The 27,690-nt window shown below is 45.1% G+C and overlaps 2 protein-coding genes across 10 annotated transcripts in view; one reads left to right on the top strand and one right to left on the bottom strand.

Annotated features, from left to right (window-relative positions):
* The window catches only part of FBXL13 (F-box and leucine rich repeat protein 13), a 39,317-nt gene that overhangs the window by 6,672 nt on the left and 4,955 nt on the right, over positions 1–27,690 (top strand). For 5 of the 6 annotated variants that reach the window (XM_076066998.1, XM_076066999.1, XM_076066997.1 and 2 more), the window contains 16 exons: positions 1,813–1,967; positions 2,345–2,454; positions 2,551–2,655; positions 3,368–3,463; positions 4,216–4,351; positions 11,384–11,529; positions 13,160–13,260; positions 16,030–16,159; positions 18,433–18,531; positions 21,476–21,596; positions 22,913–23,075; positions 23,591–23,710; positions 24,029–24,155; positions 24,814–24,897; positions 25,463–25,597; positions 27,349–27,512. In XM_076066998.1, the coding sequence (XP_075923113.1) occupies positions 1,813–1,967; positions 2,345–2,454; positions 2,551–2,655; positions 3,368–3,463; positions 4,216–4,351; positions 11,384–11,529; positions 13,160–13,260; positions 16,030–16,159; positions 18,433–18,531; positions 21,476–21,596; positions 22,913–23,075; positions 23,591–23,710; positions 24,029–24,155; positions 24,814–24,897; positions 25,463–25,597; positions 27,349–27,512 (1,992 nt within the window). The remainder of the gene's footprint in view (positions 1–1,812; positions 1,968–2,344; positions 2,455–2,550; positions 2,656–3,367; positions 3,464–4,215; positions 4,352–11,383; positions 11,530–13,159; positions 13,261–16,029; positions 16,160–18,432; positions 18,532–21,475; positions 21,597–22,912; positions 23,076–23,590; positions 23,711–24,028; positions 24,156–24,813; positions 24,898–25,462; positions 25,598–27,348; positions 27,513–27,690) is intronic. The other variant, XM_032954440.2, reaches the window with a different exon arrangement.
* LRRC17 (leucine rich repeat containing 17) lies at positions 6,328–16,287 on the bottom strand. Of its 4 annotated transcripts, none has more exons than XM_032954445.2 (5): positions 16,100–16,287; positions 15,444–15,601; positions 10,197–11,079; positions 9,308–9,463; positions 6,328–8,581 (listed from the first exon to the last, which is right to left on the bottom strand). In XM_032954445.2, the coding sequence occupies exons 3-5, from the start codon at positions 11,038–11,040 to the stop codon at positions 8,172–8,174; spliced, it is 1,410 nt and encodes a 469-aa protein (XP_032810336.2). In that variant the 5' UTR covers positions 11,041–11,079; positions 15,444–15,601; positions 16,100–16,287; the 3' UTR covers positions 6,328–8,171. The 4 variants fall into 4 exon arrangements, with proteins under 4 accessions (XP_032810336.2, XP_032810337.2, XP_032810335.2 ...); XM_032954446.2 differs by having other exon boundaries at positions 15,444–15,596; XM_032954444.2 differs by having other exon boundaries at positions 15,444–15,580.

The raw sequence follows: 27,690 nt of genomic DNA, 5'->3' as shown, positions 1-27,690 counted from the left end.
ACGAAATACGATAGGAGTTTAAAAGAGAGAAAAAAATCGCACATACAACTAAACCGTCCCCACCCTAACGGGCAAAGCCCAATGAGGTATTAAGTTAGTTTCTAAAAGCGACCTGGCTGCATATGATAGCTCAACAAAGTGGCTTATCATTTGGACATTTATAGTAGCAAAATAATGTAAATAGTCTAAACGCGTGTTTTTAAAAAAAAGTATTCTAGCGGCTGTTTGTATCTCCCACTGCACGCACACAACTTGCATGTGCTTCGTCATAAGTCTACCTTCACAAAAGATGAGAGAGCCCTTTTGTTTGAAAGCGAGTGACAATTGTCTCTTTTTAAAGGGAGACCTTATTACCATTGTGCGTGCATACTGAGTGTGGACACTCCACACGCAACGATGCACCATCGATTGCAATATGTTCTTATGCTCAGGATACGTGCAAATCTATTCTAAATCGATCTACAACTCAATAGCTATTTCTACATCACAAATGTAATACAGGATCAATGGACGAAATGAAATCACAATTTGAGATACATTTATTAATAAGGTTCAGTTTAAAAACTGATTGAATTCATGTTGTCTGAGCAGTGAATCAAATCCTCCAATTAAGATTAACTGGGAAGGAATTGTTTTCCACAAAGCAGATGCAATGTAGGAACAACGTGTGAGGAGCATCTGGGGGAAATCAAAAGATATCAAATTGAGTATTGGAATACTACGACAAAAAAATTGAAGCACATCCGAGGTTACAAAAGTTTACTATTCGGGTTAGTGTATGCCATAAACTACGTGGTTATTTATTTTCAAACGCCTTGATGGACAAATCTATAACAACAGATATATCTCTTTAATGGCAGTGGCAGGCAGCCACGAAGCCAGTCTTATTATTCACAGTGATGCACATAATGGTTTTCATAAGGAGTAAAATGTGAAGCTGAATGAGAAACCAAGTCCACACGGTGATCTGCTTCTACACAATGTTATAATGAATAATTGTTATCAAAGTCAAGGCAACAAGTCTCATATGAGACCTAACTCTTAACTCGGCTATACATGTGGATTAGCTCTTGTTATAAAATAGAATTGTGTGAAATATGTCAACTGTTTACAGACATTGAGTAATGAATGAACAACCCCCTCTTGTCCATATGGGCACATAAGTGCCGTGAAGCACTTCACTTTAGCTTCGTAACACCATTTACATCCCCACTAAGCAAACACACTCAGGCTGCACAGTATGAAGCACTTGATCAAAGTATATTGGTTTTCAGGGGTTTTCTGGGGTCAGGATGGATCAGAGGGGGAGGCAGCCAGAGGCTTTGAGGTTATGTTTGAGTCTGCCTGTTTTAAACCTCCCGTCAAAATCTCACTCTGCTGCCCTTCACGTGCTCTCTGCTCCAGTAAACCATGGCCTTCTTTTGAGGCCCCTTGTCAACTTTCATCCAGTCTGGGGTGGGTGAGGTCGCTCCATTTCTTCTGCTCACACTCAGTGAGTTGCGTGCTGGGCTTAATTTCTCACTTGATATTTTCCAGAACGCTGCTATGCTCGCTTCAAGTAGGCATTATTGGAAAGCACTACAGCTAAAGGTCACGGTAAACGATCCTATATTATCGTACCCTATATTACTATAATCCTACAAGCAGGTTTATAATATTTTCGCTGCGTGGACTCACTATTGCTGCCAGTGTAGATTCAGTACCATTAGAACAGAGTAAGGTGAGATGGATGTGTGCGCGCCAAAATAATTCCCAGAGCATCATTGTGGACTATTCTGGCTGAAATGAAGCACTGGTTGTTTGAGATGACAGGCGGTGGGCCATGTACGGGGCCCGGCGGCGCGCTCGCAGGGAGCAGCTTATGCGGGCCCTGCATCGAGCATGCGACCATTACATGCGGAAAAAGTTGGGTGCTGCCCTTCTCAGCTGGTCTCAGTGGCTACACGCACGCCAGGAGCGCATGGCCGGTGAGGTTCCATGTTCCTTTACGTTTATGCGTGATAGAGGGCGGCTGGGTGGCTTGGAAGTCAGAGTGTTGAGCTGTCACCGTTGAGGTCCAAGGTTTTAATCCAAGCAGCTGCCCAGTATCCACTTGAAGGCATCTCACATGTATCTCTGATATCTGCTTCCTCGAGCCATTCTTTCACCACTTTGCAATAGATTTGAATGAATACTTTTGTCGTGACACCAATGTCACAATTTGGATATAATTGGGGGGGAGTTTTTATGTGCATCTCTGCTGTGTGGCTTGTAATCCTACTATGGACTGTGTGTGCATACTTGGTCTGTGATGTTTTTTTCTACGTGGTATCTGTATGCTTGCTGTATGCTTGCATACTTACAGGAGCTGCTATTCGGATTCAACGGGTATACCAGCAACTTCTCTGCAGTCTGGTCCTCAAAGCCTGGCATACTGTTGCCTTGGATGCTCGCAAAACCAAGGAATACTTTGAGGTCTTCAATTTAACCTATTTGCATACACACAAATTACATAAACATGTTGATTGTCCTGTGCTCATAAACTAATTGTTGATTGTGAGTTGAGTGCAGCGGCTGGAAAGGGGTGAACTGGAGGAAGACAACGACAGCTACTTGGTTCCACCACCTAACACCGCTGACCAAGTCTCCCAGCTCCCTCCTCGGGCAGCACTGAAGGTTGAGTTTGGTGTCTGAGCATGCGTTTGCAAGACACAGGCTGGGCAGAGATGAGCTACAATGAACCAACTTAGGCTGATTAACATTTTTATTTGAGAAACAGCGACATATGACTCACCAGAAAGGTTTGCTTGTGGTGTTAATGTAAGGGACCAGTCGGCCGGTTGCATGAAATGCTTTAAATGAAAATGACCCTTATATTAAAATTATTTATTGAGTAAATCATTATTTTGATAAGAGATTCACATGTTAACGAAATGGGCAAAATGCATTTTCTTAGTAATTTCCCATTGATGGTCATATTTTTAAACAAACACTGAATGAAAAGAACATTTCCCAGCATGTATATCAAGTCCAATATTAAACTCTGCTTGGATTTATATCGTATCTAAATGCAACCACATCGAAAGATGCTGTAACTAATCAGTTGCCATGGTTATTTAATAACGATAAGGGGCAGTCAATTGTAGGTAGCGGATAAAAATAAAGTCTTGAGCCTGGTCTTAAACAGGCAGGGAGTCGAGAGCATGGATGGTTGCGGAGAGGGATTTTTCTAGGCTGTGAGGACGAGAGGAGGATGAGATGAACCAATCTCCGTTCAAATACAAATTGAGATTTTACACGTTTCGTGCAACTGATGATGGGAAAACACGTCTACAATCATGATTATAAAATATACTTACCGGATATTATTTGTTTGCTTCCTCTGCAGATTTTCAGCTACTTGGACATAATGAACCTAGTTAAATGTGCCGGTGTATGCCGCTCCTGGAAGGTCATTTCCCAAGCCAGCATCCTGTGGAGCCGGGTAACCTGTGGCACCCACCTGGGGCATGCCGACTGCTGTGTTGTCTAGTGCTGCCTGCAGTGTTAACTTTCCAATTGTACCCATGGAGTGCGATATTCAGGCTGTGATGCCATACTTGACTACATGTTTCAGATAAATCTTCTGCTTATCATCAGCAGCCATGGTCTATTCACTGCTGGAAAAAAGTTAACCCAAGCTGGTGCTATTTCTTGCGGCGATCTCGCAATGCAAAAATCCATTCGATTCTATGCTCATGACTTGTTTCATCACTCCATATGCGTGGTAGACGTTCTCTGGGATGTGTTTCTACCTTGGCCTGCCTCTTTGGCCTGCCTCTTTGCCATTTTCACCTGAGGACGAGTGCTTGTGTTGCCTTCGAAACATCTTGAATTAAAATTTAATTTAATTTCTACATACGTGACTTTACCGAAAGAACCAATGAGTATAGTAATTCCTGCAGTCACAAAAGCTTCAATCCTAGATTAGTCTCAACCACTGTTCATCATTCCTTCTCATGACGTGCCCTGCCCAAGCCCAATTTTCTTCACAGTCGTTATGATGGCTTTAACTTGTGTATGCTCTCTAATCCACGTTTAATTCTTCCTGTCTCTCAGTGTAACTCCAAGCATGCACCTCTCCATGCTTTTGGTGCTTTATATTGCATCTAATGCTCTGTCCTGTCTGTGCTACACTGTGTTCAGTGCTGTGTGCCCTGTTACGAGCGCCGTGCTGCGTCGGGGTGTTGCATGCAGATGGATTTGTTCCCAGCACGAGGCCGCATCGATGACAATGTTGTCTCTCGCCTCTTGCGCCGTTGTCGTCCGTTCCTGCTGCACCTAAGCCTCAGGGGCTGCACCACGATTGGGCCACCTGCCTTCCGTGCCGTCAGTAAGCACTGCACTAACCACCCAGCATATATTGCTCAGGAAATGTGATATGACGATGTGTGGATTATCATTCTTAATTCTCATTCTGATTCTTGGTATTTTTCACACTCGTGTGGGGCCTGCCTTCCTGGTTCTGTTTCTCCATTCCTTAATTGCTCTGAGCCATCTGCAAGTCCACTCCACAGTCACATTTTGGTTCATCACTTTCAACCACCTCTTTCTAGGCCTGTCTCTCGGTCTCCACGCAGGTGCTTCTATGTTCATCTTCTTCTGATGTAGTTCTCTGTTGATGACATCCTCGCCATTTGAGTTGACTCTCTTGTCAGCTTCTCTCAGATGGGTACCACTGTTAGCATCTTCATCAAATAATTTAGTCCCTGAGCAATATCGATTCTTACACTGGTGATAAGTGCACCGAATCACGTGTCACAGTCGGTGTTTTTAAATTCGCGTGTGTTGTATGTTATATGTTCACGTGAATCCTGCGCACATTGGTGACTGCAAGATTCATGATAATGCTAAAACACGAATCCGTTCTAAAATCGAATCACAACCCCCTAAATCGTTCCAATTCATTGATTTGCCAGGTGGGTAAAATATCACACTACTATTAATGTCATATACATATTTACTTTACTTGAACTAGGCTGAATGACAGTACATTACAGCCTCATCATCAGTGCTTCAAAATGAGGTGAGATCCCATTGAGACGAATCTCTTTGTTTTCAAGGAAGACTTTGGAGAAACTTGGGGAAATGTATCAATGAAATAGTCAAATTGAAACCAAATAGGGGGAAAAACGGACAATTTGACTCGTACAATAAAGTAAACTCGGGTGCATATTAACTTTTGAATTGGCAGAAGAAAAGAATGGGAGTTTGGGGTTATATAATACTTACAAACTAGAGCAGTATACACCGTGCCAAGACAAGTCAATAATCACTACAATAAAGAGGAGTAGCAGTAGTAAAATTTAATACCCAGAAGACCACTCCGCTATATCCCCATACCACCTACGTGGAGCCAGCACACCACTATTTGGAGCACGGTTGCAATTTACTGTGCTCGGTCGGTGTTAGCTGTCGAGGGCACTTCGGATTTCTTTTCTCATTCCTCTTGCTCTATGCCCCCCCCCCCGTACCTTTCCCGTTCCGTTGTAATGTGCACTGATGCCTACTTTAGTGAGGGCGATATTGGCTCGTCAACTAAACATTGATTGTCAAACAATGGCACTACTTGGGCACAGTCAACTCACGGTCTCTCCCAGTGTTTACTGCTGCTGCTGCTGGCCACACTAACGAAGATGCGCCGCGATTATGTAATCGCTCGTGTTATCTCTCACATCATTATTATGAATTGTCAACTGTGATGTGTATGATTTTGCCATCGTGCGATTTTGTGCACAATCACATCAGTTCACTGTTTTGTATTCCAAAGGTTTGAACCACTCATAATAACTGTAAATTATAAACATTTTGGAGGTTGTCAGGTGGCTCAGCGGTCAGTGGACTGAACCAGTACCACTGAGATTCTGGGTTTGAATACAGGAAGCCATCCAAGAGAAGGCTAGGTGTTCTCAATTATTGCGAGCTGACAAGTCACCACTGTATAAAAAAAATAATCCCATCACATGCAATTTGGGGTTTTCACTTAATTTGGCTAAATTCCAGCTCACAGAATCACACATTGTGTGTTGCAATTCTTGTGGAAAAGTAATCCCACTAGTGTGGAGATAGTAAAAAAAACCCTTCTCAAAACAGATTCTGTACTGTTTGCTTCTGTGGGCCATTCTCCAATACATGGGGTGATGCATTGCTCTGCAATGTTTCAAAAGGGATGCTTCATTTCATGGCCCTGGTGGCACAATTGGAGTAAAAGCGGGAAAACGTCCAAAGATGATTCTCGCGTCTCAACAGGCAAAGCACCTTAACAATCCATTCAGTACGTCGTCAAGTTAAAATGACAAACACATGGTGTCCATAACCAATGGATTCATTTATTTTAATACAAAAGTTTTACGTAAGACAGAAATAGTTATAACGGTTTAGACATCTGACAGCGAGTGAACACAATTTAACTACCTAACACAGGCCGTACTGCTTAACACTACGCTATGGAATGAAAGCTACAATTCGTAAAGTTTATTTTAAACTCGACTTTTGCCCGTCCAAGGACGGGTGTATTGCAGTAAATCTGAAACGTGCAAGCGGAAAGCAGACTGCGACGTGATATTAATTGCATCAATTCGTGTGCAATTTGTAAGGCCACGGTGACACAGACTTATTTCGTGTAAAGATTATAATCCTTTGTTCATCATGACATCCTTTTTACTTTGATGTTTCAATAGCGTTACGGAGATCGCGTGACGTGAGGGTTCTGCCTTTGTATTGAGGGTTGTAAGTTGACACTGAGGAGGGGGGAGAAGGCGCCTCGCCCCCCCATGTGGAGTGACGTCACCCGCTAATTATTATTCATGGAGGGGAGGGGGTGTCCATTTGGAAGATGCCACCTCTTAATGATTATTAATGAGGGGGGCTGTTTGATGTGGAGTGACGTCACCTGATCATGATTATTAATGAGAAGGGGGGTCCATGTGGAGGACGTCACCTGTTCATGATTATTAATGAGGGGGGCTGGCCGGGACACAGACATTCTTGACTCATTATCGTAGTAAATTAAAAAAAAACTTGTTGAGACTACGCCAGGAACAAAGTTAAGTATGTATCTTACATCCCAACACGAGCATTTTTATTGCATAAAAAACTGAAATCCCACTTTTAATAATTGTTGACTGGGGCACATTTGCGGAGTTAAAACTATAATCGTTTTTAGCGGTCAACCAATCATTTATTTATCCACACAATACAAGCATAAGTATTGTAGAAACATGAGTTTTTAATAATTATGACCAACTGAATAACCCCAACATTTTATTTGAAAACTGTCAAATACAATGATCATCCTATTGGGAAAATAAACGTGTGGTTTGGTGTTTGTGACAGAGAGACAGTGTCTGCAAAGCAATGATCCTTTTCCACTAATATTTTTCCAGTGCCAAATTTGACATTGGTGTTGCTTTGAAGAGTAAAATTACATTTGTAAATAATTTTAAAGATGTTTGTCTCACTTTGGTAATGAAATCACTGTGAGGATTCTAATTAGTATTGACAAATAGTGATGGGCAGTTGCATAAAATACCCCGAGTAAAATTTTCTTTGAGATTGTGTTTTTAAGCTAATATAAGTTAATGAGATAACATAAATTATGTCACTTTCCTAACTAAGGTTAGTGTCAGAACACAGTGCATTTTTCCATTCGGGGTAAAGAGTAGTTTTGGGACTGGCCGATATGATACATAAGATATTTGCATTAGACCAGTTTGGTGGGTAGATTCTATTTCAATGTAATATTATTAAAACTTAGGGTTATGCTACTAAGGCATGTAAACGTCATGCCACTTCTGCCGGCTCTGTAAGATTGCAAGCTTCATTATAAAAGGTCGCCATTAAGGACGTAGAATTTGTAGCTTTTACTGTAGTGGAGGGCTTCTGGCAGACCAAACCAGGCGTTGAGTCACACCATTACATATCCATACCTGCCGAGACCCACGCCCAAACCCAAACATTACTCACGGTGACACGCGGGCGCGCGCACACAACCCCGTGGTCGCCAGTAAAACAAAACATCCTCTTTGGCTCGCACGTTTTGACACACGGCATTAAGGGACAAGCCAACGGTCGTGCTTTACGGCACGTTCATGCGAGGCACAAGCTGAGGCTTTTTTTGTCGCTGCACACGAGAAGATGAAAAGAGTGGGACGTTACGGAAGGGAGACGCCTATGCTGCTGGTGCTGATACTAACGCTTTCATCTATGCTGTTGTTTCTATTATCCCACTGGTTCTCAATTGAGGAGGAGTTTGCTTGGTTTAACCGGCCTCTCGTGATTGTTCTGGCGGAGCAGTCGCTGTAGTAACGGCGCATGTAATTAGCCAGAGTCCAGCCCTTGAACTCTGGCGGCTGGGTGCACACAGGCTCGCCGTACCTCACCCCCATGTGGTAGCTGAACCAGTAGACCATATAGTGAATGTCGAAGTCACACCTCCAGGGGTTGTCCTCGATCAGCAGGGACTGGAGGTGGTACATGTCCTTGAGAGTCCCAAACTCGAGGCTGGACAGGTCATTGTTGCGCAGGTCCACGTGCTCCAAAATGTGCAACCCTGCAAGGGCGTCTGCATAGCAGTAGCGACACTTTAATAATACAGTACACTCGTCGCATGGGATGAGAGCAATACATATCTCATTAAGGTGCTTGTTTGTGTGTTTGTGGGAAGTTATTGCGTAGTGTTGGGCGCACTGCACTATGAACCCAACTGTCCGAGTTCGATTCGTGGCCACAGCCAACATCTCGGTGGCAAGTATCGGAACCGGTCCTGGGCCTCTCTTAGGTCTACTCAGCTTTAAATCAGTACCTGGTGCAATATGTACACAAGTCACCACTGGGAAGACAGAGGCAGCCGGGAATGGTGATGGGCCTCGTGTGCCCTTTTAGCCTTAATAGGTGCTCGCTAAAAGCAGTCGCCCCAACAGCATATTAAGGCTATACAGGGATCTTCTTTCCACATTTGTAAACACAGTGGCAAACAGAGACCTGAACATTATCAGCTCCAATGTCGGTATTTACATGAACAGCCCTTGTCAATCCACTGTTGAATTAAGGCTTCCCTTATTCCGTGTCCATTGTGTGGGTTGTTTGACCAGACCTCAACACGCTAGTCAGTTGGGGTTGATGAAGGGAGGCACCCAGGATTGGTTTAGATATCACTCGCCACTGATGTTAGCCAAGGCCAGGAATCAAACTCAAGTGACCCAGTTCATAGTCCAGTGTGTTTGCCATGCATGTGTATATAGTGAGGTGGGAAGTGGGCCAGGCAAGGTGTGGCGCTCTACTTCCTTACCAGGGTGGATGTAGGCCAGGCTGTTGTTCCGCAGACTAAGGAAGCGAAGGTGCCTGAATGACTGCAGTTTGCCGGCCAGCAGGTGGTGAATCTGGTTAGAGGACATGTCCAGGCTGGTTATGTCCAGCGGGAGCTTCTTCGGAATCATGAGGAGTCCTGCCAAGCAAAGCAGAAGTACACTTAATGGATTGGTCAGATATTACCTGTGCCTACAGACTACATGTACGTTATGCCTAGATGTATAACAGGAGTCTCAGGTTTACAAAAAAGTTCATGGCATGGCATATGTTTAAAGTTTAAATATAAATTTAGTTGAAAATGGTAAATATTCGTGTCTTCTGCCGTAAATCTTAGAAATATCCATTAGCAATTCCAAATAATTACCATTAATGCTCTTTTAAATGCCACCCAACTAAGGTTGAATTCATTAGTTAGCTTGGTCCATTTGTTTCTCTGTCTGTAACAGATTTGCACGTGACTGAAACTTTCGCATACACACTTGTGTTGCTATGAGGAATTTGCCCGTGAGAATACTGGCCGAATTGATAAAAATGTTGCTCAAAATGTGGAGACAATACCAGCGCTAGAAGTTTTCGCCGTACCAAAGTGAAGCGGAAGTGCGAGCCGAGCCTCTCCCTCGCCTCCCATTGACAGCGTTACAGTACGCCTTAAGTTGCGTTGCGTACATGTCACGCGCCATGTGACATTATCCTGTGCAACTCGGAGTGGAATATTATTGCTAAGGATATACTATCCAGGATAAACGAATGTGGGACATGGTTACAGAATTCGCAGGATTATCTTGTTATTCTGATTCACGTGTGTAATATTTAACCGAAAAAAACCTTGCAACACAAAGGCACTGTTGTCAATAACTTTTAGGATTTACCTTTGCCGTGGCAATTGACGGCGTACGTTGGGAAGTTGGTGACGACGCATTTGCCAATCGTGGTTACTTGAGGAGTGAGGTCGGGTACGGTTTCCTCTTTGGGGTCTGTGGTGTCCTTGCTCGGGTCTGTTTGGCTGGAGTAGGTGCCCCATGCGGCTGCGGGGCACAGCACCTGCAGGTTCACCTTCTTCAGCTTCTCTCCGGCCAGCTCGGAGGGGGAGCTACACTCAGCGTAGAGGGCCATGTGTCGGCTGCTGGGAAGCTGCAGCCAGTGCAGCATTCCCTCCATCTCGCAGCTGCAGTGCCAGGGGTTCTTGTAAATCCTGAGAAATTGCAGCTTCGGTAGGTGAATGAACACCTCCTCGGCGACGACCGCCAGGCGGTTGAACTGCAGCAGCAGAGTGTGCAGAGCGTTGAGGCCTGCGAACGCGTTTGCTTGCATTTCTTGAATGACATTCCCGCTGAGGTCTAGAGATTTGAGCTCCTGAAACTTGACAAACTGGTAGTCCAGAAGCACGCTAATCTGGTTTTGTGCCATGTTTAAGTGAATGATGTTGTGGGGAATCTTAGCCGACAGGCTGGTTAAGCCCCTTCCTCTGCAATCCAGGCTCTTCTCTTCGTTGAAGTAGAATACCTCGCACTCATCCACGCTGCGGGGAAACGCCCTCTGCTCCCGGCGACAGTCCCCCGAGCATGCGCGCGTACGGGCACCTGGGTGCTGCCTGCGTGAGTTCTTCTCCGTAGAGATGCAAGGAAGCAGAGCGATGATCACGAGCGAGAAGACGAGAAGGGCTCCGGGGCAACGGCAGCCCCACGCCCAGCGCACAGCTCCTCCGCCTGGCATTGCTGCGCCACAATGACGCCAAAGTCTCACTGGGGATTTCTGTGGAGAAGCAGCATGGGGTCTCGGATGAATGGCTAAATAACAGAGGATTAACCAAGGGGTCATTTCGGCCCATTCTACCTGGGTTGGTGACCAAGAAAATAGCAACGGTCGCCGCATTCACTACAACCGAAACAAAATATTTAACTGAATTTCCACCAAACATTGTGACGATTCGTCAAATCATGAGGGGTGTGAATCATTCCACACCGTATGATAGTAATATTCGCTTGCATGTGTACGTATATTGCATCAAAGAGTGGACACAACATTACTGATGAAAGGCGTTTTGTTTGTTTTGCAGGCGAGTGCAAGAACCTGCAAGATTTGAACCTCTCAGAATGCATGGGTTTGACGGTAATATCCTTCACCGGGAGGCATGCCAGGCCACTCAGGAGACACTGTAATCCACTGCTGGATGAAGGTTATGATGCCATGTCAGTCATGGAGGTTGGTTGACCGTACTTCACCATATTGATCAGTGAGGGGAGGTAAAGGTAGGGGGGGAAGGAGGTGGGCCCAGGATCGGTTGATTTAAAATAATTATTACTGATGTTAGCCATGGCCAAGAATCAAACTTAGGTCACTAGGTTCATCACGCACTCGGCTAACCACTGCATCACCTCTTCACAAGTGATGCTGGCCTTCCTTAAATGAGCACGAGACAAGTTTTGTTCAGTTTTGAAACAAAAAAGGAGATGTGTGGCTTTTGTACAGTGCTTGAAGACATTTATTGGTGGTAATTTACAGAATCGTTTTTATGGCTTTAATATCAGAACACTCTATCCAGATGAACAACGTGGAGCCCGGCCAATCTTCAGATAACCATCTCTTACTGCTGCTCGTGCTCACAGGCATTTGTTTTAGCTATGTGATACCCAACACATGGTAACATCCATGCAGTGCAGCAGACCACTGTGATAATGACCACGGTAGCGACTCCCAAACATCCTTCCATTAGGCTAAAATGTCACGGTTTTGCCTAGTTCGACAACAGGAGACGATCCCAATCATAAAACGTACTTTGAAAAATAAGGAAGACTAATATATTTAAGGAGATGTTATCCCTGCATGGTAGCCAGTGTCAGAGAATATATGTTCCCTGCAAACATTTGTTCCTCTAGGAAACATTTTTTTTCTCTCGGAACAAATGTTTTTATTCCCCCTAGGAAATAATATATGGGAATATTGATCTCCTTCATGGATATTGATCCCCTTTATGAATATGGATCCCTCTATGACTATTGATCATCTTTATTAATATTGATCTCCTTTCTGAATAATTGTACCCCCTCCTTTGTAACAGAGTCTTCCTTTACACATTCTGACTGAAATTACAATTTTAAGATCACTTTTCAAACGTTTTTTGTCAAACATTCGCTCGGGTTTCTGGTTGGTAACGCTGTCGTAACAAATGTAGCCACCTCACCTCTGACCCGCAACCCTAGGGTACAAAGAAGTAAAAGATGTTCACTGGTTGGGCACAAATATTCGTTGCCTCGAGGGAATACATTTCTGGACCTGGTCAGAAATGAAGAGAAAGCTACAGTTGTTTATTTTTCCAGACACAGAAAGAATGTCGACCTGAATAGATAGATAGGTAGGATGTGTTGTAAAGACAAAAAAAGAGAGCTGCCTCTGAATTTGGTGGGTTTTATCACCAGGGTAAGAATCGATATAGCTCGGGAAGGAAATTAATCGATGAAGAAGGTAACAGTGGTTGGTACCCATCTCAGACAAGCTGACAGAGTCGACTTGGATGGCTAGGACGTTATCAACAGGAAAATCACATCGCAAGAAGAGAGGTGATGAACATGGAAACAACTGAGTGGAGGCCGAGAGGCAGACCTATAAAAGGGGTGGTTTGGAGTGGTGACCCAGGATATGATCGGAATATTTATCTGGGAGGAATCTTATGAGCGACGAAGCTCATTTTCACACATGGCCAGTAGTCACAGATGCCCATTTGAAGGACTGTGGCGTGGATGTGGTGATGGCGCAGGACACACGAGTGGGGGAAATTCCAGGAAGAAGACGATGAAGGAAAAGACAATGGTTTACGCTGGCTTTTGTTTTTCAGGATCAAATGGTGGCCATCGTGGCAGAAGGATGCCGCTCCCTGCTCTACCTCAACCTGGCCTACACTAATATAGGTGACGGCTCCCTCCGTGCCCTGGCCAGGTAACTCTTCGCCTCTGTACACTCCTGGCACACACGTACTTGTGTTCTGGCAGAGTAAATTTTCTTCCGTGTCAGGCTGATGTATGCTGCTAACTAAGACTGTTTAGTTATCTTGAAAACAACAAATTAAAGTAGTTGCCTAAAAATAGAGTTTTACTGAATGAGCTAGTTGTGGAAACTGTATTCACATTGCAATGCAACAAATCTTATGAATAGTACACTGGAGTCAAGAAATATCTCCCGCTGAGAGGTCGCTCATTCTTCAATGCTGCCCCCAGGGTCCGAAACTTCTCTCCAGCCATCCATGCTCTTCATTTTCCCTTTCCAAGTCCAGACTGAAGACCTCTTTTTTTCCGCTCTGCCTGTGACTCACTGCCTCTCTGAATTAAATATATCTGCCCTCTGTTTCTGTACAGCATCTTGAGATGCGATCGTATTTATACGCCACTATACACATCCAAATTGTGTTGTATAAACACGGTTGTCAGTGGCATGGCTCCCACTGACAACACCAGTTTTGTGTGAAGCTAAAGTGGTTGGGCAGGTGTACAACTACGGCTCAGTATTGTTTATAGTACTTATCATTTTATTTTATAAACTTTTGTAAATTGAAAGCTTGTTACATTGGGAAGCCACTGACGCTGTGCACTTTCAAATCTAGATTGAAAACTAATTTATCTAGTTTAGTTTGTTGTCCTTCCCCCGCACCTCTGATTAGCACGGTTCGCTACATACGGTGTAAAATAAGTTCAACATCCATACATTTTAAACATTTAATGTAAATACAAGAAATGAGCAGTATTAAAACATCTCAAACTGTCCCCAAACATGAGGTGACAGTTGTAACGTTGATGAAGAGTCCCCCGTGGAGTGGCAGGGAATGTAGTCGACAAACGGGCGTGTTCTCCACGGAGCGAGGCACGTTGAGACTGCAGTGTAAACCATGGAGAGTTGTACCTTCCATGTGTCGGCCAAGATCTTACCACTGCTGGACAAAGGCCTCCCCATGACGTCTCCATCTCCCACGCTGCTGCGATGCCACAATCCACCCTGGCTCCTGCACATGACCTAATCTCATCACTCCATCTCTGCGTTCTTTTGATATTTTGGGCGTGTTCCCTCCTTCAGTTGCCATTCTATCATCAGTCTCGGCCATCGGTCATCTTCCCTTCCAGAGATGTGCTCTGCCCAAATTCACTTGCTACCCTTGACAATCAATATTCATAGAATTTGCATTAGTTCTCTGATCTATGTGTTCCTCTTTCTGTGTCTTAGTCTAATTCAAAGGGTGCATATCTCCACGCTATTGCATACCATTCAGCTGTTATTCCATTTTCTTTGTTTAGTGCCCTTGTTTTCCGAGTCATATGTCAAAGTAGGTAACAATGACTGATTAAAAAGAAAACTCTGCTTTGGGCACATGTGTTGCTTTTCATATTGAAGTTCAGTTTTGTAAAAGCATTTCAGCCTGCTTGCGGTCACCTCTCTGTGTCATTGCTTTAATCCTGGTCTGCCTCCAGTAATTGCCAGAGGAACCACTGTCGTGTTTTCCAGCTGTATCCCTCTAACATGGTTTTCTTTTGTTTACAAACTTGTTGTGTGACTCCTTTTGTTAGCTCTTAGAGCCTAACTTTGCTGCCTTATTTGTTAAGTTCCATTAGTTGCTTTTTCCATGGGTTGCTGTACATACTTTGTTATCAGAAAATATCATTTGTTATCCCTTTGTGTTTATGCCTTCATTCAGCCAGTCAAATTTTCAGAAAACACGTGTTCAAGTTAAATAACTTCGGTGAAGGCATGTCGCCTTTCCTACCCCCCTTCTAATATTTATCTTTGTACTTCATGTCATCTCAGCATCGCTGTTCCGTTACATTCTCTTGCATAACTTCTCAGTATTTAAAAATATATATTTATAATTTAGGCATTGGTTCATGAGAACTTGGACGACTGCATTAAGAAGTTTTCATAGCCTGCAACAGCTAGGCACAATTAAAAGCAACGTTATTTAGTCGAGTAATTGAATTCTTTTTAATATTAAATTATATAGCGATGTTGCTTTGGCAGTGGTGCATGTCATTAACACTGTGGCCTTCAATGAAGACAAATAATAGGTGACGTTTCGGGCATTAGACCTTCATCAGAGCACATACCTTTCAGACTGGTCAGCTGTGTGAATGGCTCACCTGTAAGAGGCCAGAAGGTGTGCTCCAGGGCGCTTGTCTTGCCACGTCCTCTCCCTGGGTTTTTTTGTTCACCCCCCCCCCCACCACCCCGATCACTGGCCGAGATCCACGCTCAGGAGGAGTCTGGAGACTGCGGTCTGCTCCGCGGTGAAACTGAGCTTAAAAACGAGAGGCGCGGCGGTCCCATCCCCCCAAGCACAACACTTGTGTACAGTGCTCGCCCGCTGTTGCAGCTGCATCAACTCCACCGTGACTCGGGGAAACTCATCCCAGCCAGGGCCCCACACACAAACATCTCCTGACAAGCGTTTTAGGAACCGCGATAGTTGCACGACGTCGCCGGCATGGAAAAACCATAGCCCCCTTAAGTTTTCCTTAACGGTGCAATAAAAAAAGTACGTGAGAGCGTACACCGAACGCAAATGCGTAAACATTTCTTCACGTTGCTGCGTAGAGTTGTAAAAAAATGCTTGGAGCTACAAAAGCGGAGAGTTTGTCAGTGTTTTTCAATAAATGTACAGTGGACTTAGTTGCGTTGGGCCAGCTAAGAGCTTACCTTCCCCCCCCCGTCCCCTCTCGTGGGTAGATTCTGTCTCCCGCTGCAGTACTTGAGCCTGGCTTACTGCTGCAAGTTCACAGACAAAGGGTTGCATTACCTGGCCACTCGCACCGGCTGCCGTCGCTTGCTGTACCTCGACCTCTCCGGATGCACGCAGGTGAGCCTTTTTTAATGTTTTCAATACTTGTAGCACATGGCCAGCGCCCGCACTCTGAACAAAGCTCACGTGCGGCTGCAAGCCAGCTTTGGCTCGCTCTGGCTTTTACATTTTACTCTCGTCCTATAAAGCTCAATGCTCTAGCCAATGAACATTCCTCTTGTCATTTAAACCACCGCCCCTCCCGCGCCCCTCTCGACCGGACCGACCATGAAGTCGAGTTTTTTTGGAACGTGTGCAAAAATGTGTCATTGCTCTGAGCAGTTACAATAATTGCTTCCAGATGTGCGAGCAGTTGGTAAATTGAATGAAAATTTTGCTTCAGAACAAGCGGTCCACTCGACGTTTACAGAGAACGCTACGGATGCTGCACGGTTAGGCGTTTCTATTAAACACGGTGAGCTTGCTCGAATATTCTCAGTTTAATCTTGTCAGATCTCAAACGCTAAGCAGACTTGCACCTGGATAGTTCCCCGTTGGATGAACACCAGCAGCTTTTAGAGGTGTTATAGGCTGTGGGGTTACATATTGGGCTGCAGGGGGCAGTGCAGCAAAATCCATTGTACTGTACCTCTGTCCTCCTGCATTATGCTCCCCACTTTCACCAGCCCGCACTGAGCAGCATGGTGAAGCATGGCACAATTACCTCCATGAGCCATGTGGTCCTCATCCAGCAGTGGATTTGCAAATGGCTGTAAGTTAAATATTATTAAGTGGGTCATAACATTTGTTTTTCATATGGCTAGTGGACCAAGCAACCCATATGTTGAATTAATAATTCCCCAGGCACTGATTATCCATGAAAAATGACACCTTAATGAAAATACCAGGCATTTGTGAACATTTACTTTTCAACATTTAATGAATGAAACCACAATGATGCACAGAAGACTATTTGGGGAAAGACTCGGGATTTATTTGGTTGTTATTGAGGATTGGGGTTATGCCCACTGCATAATTGATGATGAGAAGCAGCAGCAGCGTTGCAAACTTCTGTGAGGGCTTAGATACCAGCCTCTCATCTCCACATGAGACCGCCTGCCATGTGGCAGCCAGCCCTCGCCTCAATATTTGAAACTTTTGTTGTTGATTTTGTTGATCTCAATCTTTTGCCGGTCGGTGACCAAATTGCCCAGAAGGCATTGCTCAATCTCCCCGGATCTCGGCAACGTTGAGCCTGAACGCGCTTTTTGTGGGCGACCACCCCTGCTGCACAAGAGGTTGATTGCCACAGCGCTGTGGGCCTTCGTGATAAGCACCAGAGGGAAGTTCAGCAAAATATAGCGTATTGTACCTCTGTGCTCCCAACGTCTATGCTGCCCACCGTCACAATAACAACTGCCATTCGCCACTAAGTGGCGGTGACGTCACCACGGTGCTTGTGCCAGGCTATGTGCACCTTGAGGCCACGTGCAGTGTCAAACGCCCGCTGGCAGGAGGTCACGGGGCAGACCCAGGTGCCCCGGTCGACTGATTAAGATGACTGGCCGATGCACCACCTGTGTCTCCTATTGTGCCACCATCACAAACCTGTACCAACCAGCATGGTGAAGTATGGTCTGGCCTCCACAACTTGGATGTTATAGAGGTCCTCATCCAGCAGTGGATTGAACAAGGGTTGAACACTCATGTAATATAATCTGTTGTCGCGAAGTTGGAAGAATTATGTGCAAATAAAATAGATTCATGGTTTTGGTGTATTTCATAATCCACGTGCCTGTGTAGTGTTTATTATGGCATCTGTAACCGATTTTACTCCTTGTAAATTTACGATTTATGTTTTGGTATTGTGTTTGTCGTATTTCTCCGTGATGCATTCAGGTTTAATGCTCTGGTCAAGTTGTTACGTTGTCTTTAGGTGTGTTGTGTTGTTTAAGTTGTGGGGTGTTGCGATGATAGTGTTGTATTTAGCGTGTTGTGTTTGGGTTTTAAATAGCGGTGGGGGAACCCACACGGGGCTTACCACCAAGAAACGGCCCCAAGTACGATAATCATCCGTCACTGCAAGCATCTTTGCCGCACTAATTGGGTACTAGAGGGGGAAGATCTTAGACCTGGCAACATTGCTGTGTTTCTAATTTTAGCACAATTCTCAATCACTTCTGTCACTGCAAAGGCCTCGTCACGGTTGACATAGGAGGCGTTATTTTTTGCGTTATTATTGTAATGGTTGTGTATAAGTTTGTGACCCACCAAAGGTATTTGAAAGTCCTATTGGGCCCTTTGAAGTTGTGTACTTGGATTTGAAGTGTTCGATGTTATGCTTTTCGCAGACATCGGTGGACGCGTTTCAGTCCATCGCAACAAATTGCCATGGACTCCTCTCGCTGGTTCTTAATGACATCCCCACGCTAACAGACGGATGTCTGCTGGTGAGTAAAGAGACCGCATTCTGCTCATTCCTGTGATTACCAATCAGATTATAATAGCATTCACATTACATAAAGCGATTAGGAAAATGGGTGGCTGCAAAACAAACATTGCAAAGAAATAAACATCTGGGCCAAAGCAATGCAAAGTTTGAACTCGTCTAATTATGCATGCTTGTAAAACATGCACGAACCTCTGACAGTAAACATAATTTTAGTAACGATGTAACGATCCGTGCAGTGATCAGGAAACTGATTATTTACTGGAAACGGGTTCTTTTTTTACATTGCTTATGTAATTTGTCCTATGATGCATTTGGAAAGCATTGGTCCGTCATAAGATCGTATGGGCATGGTTATAGTGTTGTGTTGGGATACACATTAAAGTCGGCTGGTGAGTTATCACCTGCGAAGGATGCCAGATCCCTTCATGCTTTATGCAGCACGCTATCACAAATCTATGCTAACCGGCATGGCAAAGTACGGCCAAACAACCCCGTGACTGATACGGCATGGGGAGGCCTTCATCCAGAAGTGGAATGACAAAGGGCTGTGTTTTTATATTTATACGTTAATGTATATAGTATAACACGATTTGTGCAACAATGTTAAATGCAACTTACTGTGGAGGTTTAGCAAGTAGAGTGGTAAAGCATTTGTGCCCGTTTAAACACATGTTGCTAAGAGGGCTCACGGTCCCCACAGGGTTCACAATGATACTAATTGAAACAAATGAATGTTAAATACACTAAGATTAGCAGAGTAATTATTCCCCCCCCCCCATTTCCCTCCTCACTGCGCTTCAAAGTACTGTCACGAAATCAGGGTTGCGTTTCGATTTAAGATTTATATTGGCCGGAGGGGTCACATGCACTCGTTATGTATTGCATGCGCTAATCTAATAACAAAATTGATTCTTACACACGAGATTCAACGCGTGCATTGGTAGTAATAAGAAACAAAATTGAACGACGCATCAATCCATCGCTACACTTTCCGTGCAGGATTGAGTTCCTAACTTTAGTTGGAGTCCCAAGTGGATAAAAAAAAAAAGTATAAATGTACGAGGGATCAGGTATAAAGATATTCATAGAATATTCATATTCATAAGAGCACTTGCCTCGAGCACATTAAAACCATCCTTTTGGTTTAGATATGTGGATGACACTTTGGTTTTCTGGCCACATGGTAAAGATACACTTAATGATTTTCTAAATCATCTCAATGCACAAAACCCGGCCATCCAGTTCACCATGGAAATGGAGGTGAATAACACACTCCCATTCCTAGATATTTTGCTTGGACATGGCCTAAACGGTAAAATAACACACAGCGTTTACAGAAAGCAAACGCACACTGATGCCTATCTGAATGCAGAATCACATCATCATCCAGCTCAGAAATCCTCTCTTATCAAGACGCTCATACATCGGGCTAAAACAGTGTCAGATGGTGAGAGTCTAGTGAGAGAGATTAAGCACGTTAAAGACGCACTACGACAGAATGGCTACAATAATGCTCAAATTAACAAGAGCACTGAATGCCAAATCACGATCGCAAAGCAATACTGCTGAAAGCGACCAGATTGTTAAAACAATAAAAATTCCATATATCTCAGGAGTAACTGACAAATTAGCCCGTGTTTTGCAAAAGCAAAACATTACAGTAAGATTTGGTACAGTACACAAAATTCAAAAACTAGTATCTTGCACTAAAGACGCATTACCTAAATTATTAACATAAGGTGTATATCGGATTAATTGTTTGTGGTAGCTGCTACATTGGGCAGACGGGACGTAACATCAGCATAAGACTTAAAGAACATCAGAGAAATATTAAATTATCTCAAACACAACTGTCGGCAGTGGCAGAACATGCTTGTCAACAAGGACACTCAATTGATTTTGACAATGTTGCAGTGGTGTGTAAAACTAATTATTACTGGCAAAGACTAATTAGAGAATCCATTGAAATTGAGAGGAACAAGAATAACTTTAATCGCTCTGACAGCTACAGGCTTAGTGCGGCCTGGAAGCGTATTATTAAATAATACACATTACATTTTGATTAAAGAATTACTAATCTACAACTCTTTACTAATCATAACCAATGACTGATTACTAATCGATTATATAATTACAATACCCCCCCTCCGCCTCTAATCACTGCACCTGATATGAGTTAAGCGATGACGTCACCCTGCTGCTCTATATAAAACCGGGAGCAAGCGAGGGCTTTACCATTCTGGAGAATTGCCCGATGATGCTGGATGTATTTACCAGCGAAACGTCGTACTCAAACTGTAAATGTGGATTCACTCTTCAACACACCGGTGGGCTAAAGTAGTGAATTATTTGTCTTTTGTCAACGTGACACTTTTTTTGCTGATTGGCCATGTCGGGTGGTGGAGGGTTACGACACATTTATAAATAAACGCGATCTAACCCAAAAACCTTTATTATGAATAATATTGGTCGCAAAAGCCTACGTGTTAAATAGAAACTCTCAGTTACGTTTTCCTAAATTATCATCATCAGCCATGTTCTGTATTCAGGCCTCTCTGAAGCCGTCATTTCACGTTATTTTACGATGAAAAAATCCATCAAACTCCTGGACGCGAGCTGAATTCATCGCTCAATGTCCTCGGTGGGCGTACTCTTGTGCACGCTGCCTCCTTTGGTTGCGGCTCCAGCATTGGTCTCGACCACCGGTCGTCATCCCGTCTAGCGACGTGTCCCGCACAAGCCCACGTTTCTTAATGGTTAATATGACGTCTCTTGCGTTTTCTCTCCGGCGATTGCGTAATCTGTACAGCATCACAAACCACACGTGAAGATAAATAACTGATGAGAGATTGTTATCCCTTGGCACTAGAGCAGACAATATTTTAATCGGTCATCTGCTCGGTATATATATTTTTCACTAAAATTGTTGTTTGTGATTCCAGCCGCTGATTGAAGTGAACCGCGGCTTGCAGAGCCTGAGTCTGCTGGGCTCTCCGCACATATCTGACGCAACGTTCAAGGCTGTGGCAAAGTGCTGCAAACTTACGAGCCTGCAGACCGAAGGCAAGTTACATCGCACGGGGAACACGTTATAAAAACATATCCTCCTCTGAGTGTAACAATGCACACACGGTGACCTAGAAGCAGATGATCACGTGTGCATTGCTCCAGATGAGCTCGTACTGGACGCAACATTTAAGTGCAATGCATCATAATACACAGCAAATTTGCTGTACAGCTTGAGGTCGTATGATGGAGAAGAACTAATGCATTCGCGGTGACTGAGTGGTCGCGTGACCCTCGGGGCCTGTGTTGGGGGTGTTCTGTGATGTGTACCCCTAAACTACAGCACGTGGTGTTTGTTTCTTTTGGAATTAAACGTTGTAAGTAGACTCTTTGAGAAACATTCATGGGGTTTTCATCCGCCCTTTTAGCTGTAATGTAAGAACAAGCGTTTTTTTTTTTAAAGCAGTTCAAAGTAACCTACATTTTTGACTCGCGTAGTGTCAAAACCGAAGGACGAATTACTCAAACACCTAAACCCTTACCTGGAGTGCTGCACACGTGTATCTTAATCACGCATCAATGTACCAGTCCCTCTATTAAAATATTTTCTCATAGGGTTCCTCTGGTTTCCTCCCACACAACATGGTCTTAGCCAAACACCTCGATGCAGGACCCTCGCGAAAACTAGTCTTGAGACTCGGTAAAGCTTCCGTGAGTAAAATAATCGTGATTATAGTGTATATTGTTGTACAGTCACTGAGCGTATTTACAAGACGGACAGGAAACGTTCATTAAGGCAGTGCCCTTGTGGGGCTTCGTCCAGCCATGTGTTGCTTTCCATGGGGTGTGGTTCTGCAGTAGCAGCAGCAAGCAGCCCTTGCCACATTGTGCTTACGGTACCTTTTGCCAGTGGTGTGAGCGGGAGAGACTGTGGCCGAATCACCCAGAATACGGCCAATCTCGTCAGATCTCAGAAGCTAAGCAGGGTCGTGCCTGGACACTGCTTGGATGGATGAACACCATGCATAAGGGAGTCTAGTCTGCTGGGGTTGTGCTATTTTGTGGGCAGAAAATAGTGCAGCAGAATCCATTGTACTTTACCCATCTTCCAACGTCCGTGTCTTCAGCTCGCACGGACCAGCGTGGTGAAATCATGGTCAAATAGCTCCCACGACGTGCACGGGTAAAAAGCAGAGACAAATTTCTCACTGAATATTTTCTGGGGTTGCGAGTAGACGGGGAGGTTGCACGTGTCAAGTAGTCACAGTCATAGCGAGATATGTGCTTGATGTGGCTGCGGAAGTGTTTTCTGGGTCACCGACCCAGACATACGCAGCTGAAATGAAGTCGTTGAGTAAGTGTTATCCCTGCAGGTAACGAGCAGATGTCAGACGACGCGGTTCGAGCTGTCTGCCAGGGCTGTGCGGGGCTCGGCAGCCTCCAGGTCGTGGGATGTTCCAGTCTCACGGACGGCGCGCTCAAGGCCGTGTCCGCCCTGCGGCAACTTCGTCTGCTCAACGTCTCCGACTGCGCCAAGTGAGCCGACCTTCCAGCCCTTGCCACTCAACCTAACCACAACCAACCCACTAACGCTGCAGTAAATCTGCGTCACTACGAGACAGGGATACTGTCTTGGTGTGATGGTTAGCACACGGGACTTGCAATTCGGAGGTCGCCGGTTCGGCTTCACGGTAAAAACAATGGTGCAAGTCTCTTAAAACCCCTCCCCCGCAACCCCTCCCCCCCGACCTGCAGCCTCTCTGCACCCAGTAGCATAAATGGGTTCAGCACAGCTAGTTGATGGAAGGATAGATTGTGCATATGGGCTGGGATAAAGTGTGGATACTTCCACCTCTTCTCAGATGTCGGCGTAGACGAGTCGGTCAAAATACCATCTAGAGGGGCTCTCTCGAGCTCCTATTAGTGGAGGCCCTTCTGCCAGCAGCTGCATGTGCAAGTAATGCACCTTTACTACAAGGCATGCAGAATATGCTGTTCATACTGCAGCGGTGTAGGGTTGCCCTGCGTTGTTGTCGATGTCTGTAAGCCAGGTTGACCGATGCGGGGCTGAGGCACCTGACCGAGGGAGCGGCAGCCGCCCACCTCCACGAGCTCAACCTGAGCAACTGCGTACGAGTGAGCGACCTCACCCTGACGAGGCTGATCCCAAAGTGAGAATCGCACTCACCTCCTGTCTGGACAGATACCACTTCAATGTTAGAGTGGACTTGTGGTCACGTAAATCTTCTCCTGGGCAACAGCCAGTCCCAACGGTGAGCTAAATTTGAAAGCACATCGGAGAGCTATAGAGCGCAAGTGTTGAAGCCTGCACAAAGGTAGGATGATGAACTCTGTGAGAGGGTACAAGGGTTTGGGCTTGCTATAGAGGGGCTAGAAAGTGGTATGTTGGGGTAGAGCAATCATTCAGGTGCTGCTCGTTTTTGGCAATGCCACTTGTGTGACTCGTTTGTTTCCTGATGTCTGCTCAGATGTCAGAGCATGACTCACCTGAGCCTGCGCTACTGCGATCAACTAACGGACGCTGGGCTAGAGCTACTGGGGAACATGCCGGCTCTCGTTGCTCTTGACTTGGCTGGCACCAACATCCAGGATCAGGTGCGCAGCACCGGACTCCATGGCCCGTCCAACAAAACACCCAGACCAGTATCTGTCACTCTAGATAGCACTCGGACCAGAAACAATGGGCATGTTAAAACGCCTATTTCTATAGCCCTTTAATGTTAACCCGATAAGAAGACTGGCGATGGAATTGCAACCGAAGGAGCGAAGACGTCAGAGAATATGACCACTGTGGAGATGGAGCGATGAGAGATTAGCTCTTGTGTAGGAGCGAAATAGATTGACATCGCAAGACTTGACAAATGGTGACACGGGGAGGCCTTCATCCAGCCGTGGATAGACCATCGCTGATGATGTTTTATGAGGAACAATATCCATTAATTAATTAAATGTTATTTAAATATAGTCGATGTTTTAATGATCTGTAGTGAAACTCATTTAAATACTTCTAGATATAAAAATACCAAGTTTATATATTTACAGATGTTTTTGGCAGGATATGGTTTAAAGTCTATGCTATTTTGGTCCTGTGCTGAACATGGCGTAGGAAACGAGCAAACTCTCACATTCAAGAACGCACTGGTCAGAAACCTCTGTTGGCTGCTGCCAATAGAATTGCGCAGCTGGTGTATGCCCTGTCCACTTCATAGCTCGCATTGGAGTGTACTAAAAACAAACATATGTTTCATTTCAGGGCCTTGCAGCTATTGGGAACAACAGCAGACTCAAGGAGCTCTGTATATCGCAGTGCATCGCCATTTCAGACCTTGGCTTGCAGGTACAGACATTGCAAATCAGACTGTGGTCAGGGACAGCTACCCTCCGACCAGCTCAACCAGATCTCAGAGGCCCATTAGCATGGAGCCTGAATAGTGCCTGGATTTGCGATCGCCACGCATAACAGGCATTATAGGCTGTGGGCCTATGCTGTAGGCAGCAGAGGGCAGTGAGGCGAACTGTAGGGCTGTACTGTATATCTATGCTCCCACATATCTTATTCCTCGACATTGTGCCTCACAAAATACGAAAAGTATCAATGGACTTAAGGAAGCACTAATTAAAAAATTAACGCTCATAGGTAGCACACATTAACTTGGAACCATGAGTCTGTGCTATCCACTTTCACCGACATGCATTGACCAGCGTGGTGAAGTATGATAATTTAACCCCCACGACCCATGTCGTGGGGAAGCCCTCTTCCAGCAGTGAATTAACTAAAGGGTCTGTACATTTTTTTTAATTACCTACCTGTCGTTCGCAAGTGATGTTTTGCATATTAAGGAGAGTGCTGTGGGCCCCCTGTATGTAATACGAGTGTGGTGCGGCATCGATCGGAACGTCAGAAGTTCTGCCAGCGCGTGCGGGACCTGGAGCGGCTGGACGTGTCACACTGCCGGCTGCTCTCCGACCTCGGGGTCAAGAACCTGGTGTTTTGCTGTCGCCGTCTCACCTACCTCAACCTGTCTGGCTGCGCACAGGTGCCCCCAACTACAGTACCCCCACACACACACACAGGCACGACACTGAGCAGTTACTCCTCCCAAAGCGCGAGGTTTCTGGAGAGTGCAGCAAGGTCACTTAAGGTAGGTTAGGTAGGCATGTGCAGATCAATGCACATTATCTCAGCCAGTACCACTGCTGGATGAAGGCCTACACACGCAGCGTGGTTCATGGGAGGTTAGTTGACTTCTGCACCATGCTAGCTGTGTGGTGAAGGCCTGGAATATAGATGTAGGAGCATCGAAGTACAGCACAATAAATTTTGCCACACTGCCACTACATAGCACAATCCTCACATGGTGGGCACCCATCAACTTGATTTATCTTCCGTGCTCTGACGCATTGTGGATGATATGGTCACAGGCTATCCAGTACCAAGTGGTGCTTCAAGCACTGGGACGCAGAGAGAGAATATAAATGTACAAGCACATACACAGCATACACACACGAAGATCCCCTTAGCTTTTCACAGATTGTTGCGGCAAATGCTGTTTGTGAACATCGATTAAGGCCAGTTTTGGCGTACAAGGGGGTGGGTGGCCAGGACCACGACTGGCCACCTTTGTCTCTCTAGTGCTAACGCTTGCACACTGCACCAGGTACTCTCTAAGGCTAAGTTGATCTAGGGGAGGCCCAGCATTGGTTTAGATATTCGTCACCAAAGTTGGTGAAGTGGGAATCGAACAAAGACAAAAATGAGGTGAAAACATCATTCATTACAAAGGGAACATTCTGAGAGCACTCCTGTGCTAGAATTGCATATTTATTTCTTTTCGCTCAAATGTATCGTAGCAATTTAAATGGGCACCGTGTAAAGGTTAAAATTATTTAACACTTAAGGATTTAGTGCACGGCACCAACATTTTAAATAACTCTATCTGCCAACACATAAACACACGAGAGTGGTGTCAACTCGGGAGTGTTTATTATAGCCGGGTAACAGGCACAGTCGGACACAGAATAGTTACTTGAGCAATGTCAGTGCTGGACAGATGCACAAAGTGAATTAGGCCAGGCAGGATTGGGGTCTGAGTAATGAACTCTCCAGTTGATGCCGCGCGAGTGAAATGGATTTCCAGGCTGGTAAAATGCAACTTGAAAATGAACTCATGAGTACATTCGATAGATGCTCTACTGTACAGTCTCTCATACTAACTTATGGCGGGCGTATGTAATATGACTTTGAACTATTAAAAAAACTTGGAATAACAATACAGCACTAAGACAACGGATAACAGGATGGACTAAACCAATTGAAAGTCTAAAATAAGTTTTATCCCAAAATTTAAACTGCACGATGTAGCGCATTATAGGACGCCAACTGACGGGCCCTGGGGATCCCGTGACCGCTCCTTCACCGCGCACACATCAGAAAAATTGCTGCACAGCAGTTTTCCTATGAAAGCCTTCCACAGGCTGTTTCCGTCATAGGGGAGTTGGTTTGACCGAATGACCACGCCGGTCATTGCCGATCGAATGAGGGGTGCCCAGCGCCAATTCAGATACCACTCTCTGCCAATATTAACCGTGGTCAGGAATCGAACTCGGGTGGCCGTATCACCACGCAGCGCGCAAACTACTGCATCACTGAACCACCATGCAAACAAAATGTACATATTTGAATTCCATGCATGTGTATTTTTGCTATGCCTAAAACGCCCAGGGCTAAGCGTATCAGGAGCGCCGGCCCCCAGGAACTTACGGTGTTCCCCCACGTGTCCGTGTGCAGCTGACGGACGTGAGCGCGCAGTATCTGTCGGGAGTCTGTCGTTACCTGCGCATAGCGGACCTCTCCGGCTGCGTCAAGCTGGGAGACTTGGCCACTCGCTACTTGAGGAAAGGCTGCCGGCAGCTCGCACACCTCAATATGCTGTACTGCCCCAGGGTCAGCAGGTATGGAATCACTTTTCACACAAGCACCTGTCACATACTGTGGTGTAATTTAACAGGTTTGGTTACACACGTGGCCAGTGCTGGATTATCCAATTAGCCAATTAGCATATGTTACAGGTCCCGGACTTTCAAGGGCCCCGCGCTAAATGCTTATCAATTCTGGTTCAGTGATTCTGCA

This window comes from Petromyzon marinus, chromosome 14 (assembly GCF_048934315.1).
Source record: "Petromyzon marinus isolate PM22_M1 ecotype Great Lakes invasive population chromosome 14, UKy_Petmar_22M1.pri1.0, whole genome shotgun sequence".
In the NCBI taxonomy this organism is placed as follows: domain Eukaryota; kingdom Metazoa; phylum Chordata; class Hyperoartia; order Petromyzontiformes; family Petromyzontidae; genus Petromyzon; species Petromyzon marinus.
The sequence above is the reverse complement of the archived record's forward strand: the minus strand, read 5'-3'. Positions and strand labels throughout refer to the sequence as shown.

What these genes read in the sequence shown, in the direction of transcription:
- LRRC17 (XM_032954445.2), bottom strand. Translation starts at nt 11,040, where the DNA reads ATGCCAGGCGGAGGAGCTGTGCGCTGGGCGTGGGGCTGCCGTTGCCCC. An exon ending in CGTCAATTGCCACGGCAAAG is followed by an intron (nt 9,464 to 10,196) that starts GTAAATCCTAAA and finishes TTTGCTTGGCAG; the next exon opens with GACTCCTCATGATTCCGAAG. An exon ending in CCTGGCCTACATCCACCCTG is followed by an intron (nt 8,582 to 9,307) that starts GTAAGGAAGTAG and finishes ACTGCTATGCAG; the next exon opens with ACGCCCTTGCAGGGTTGCAC.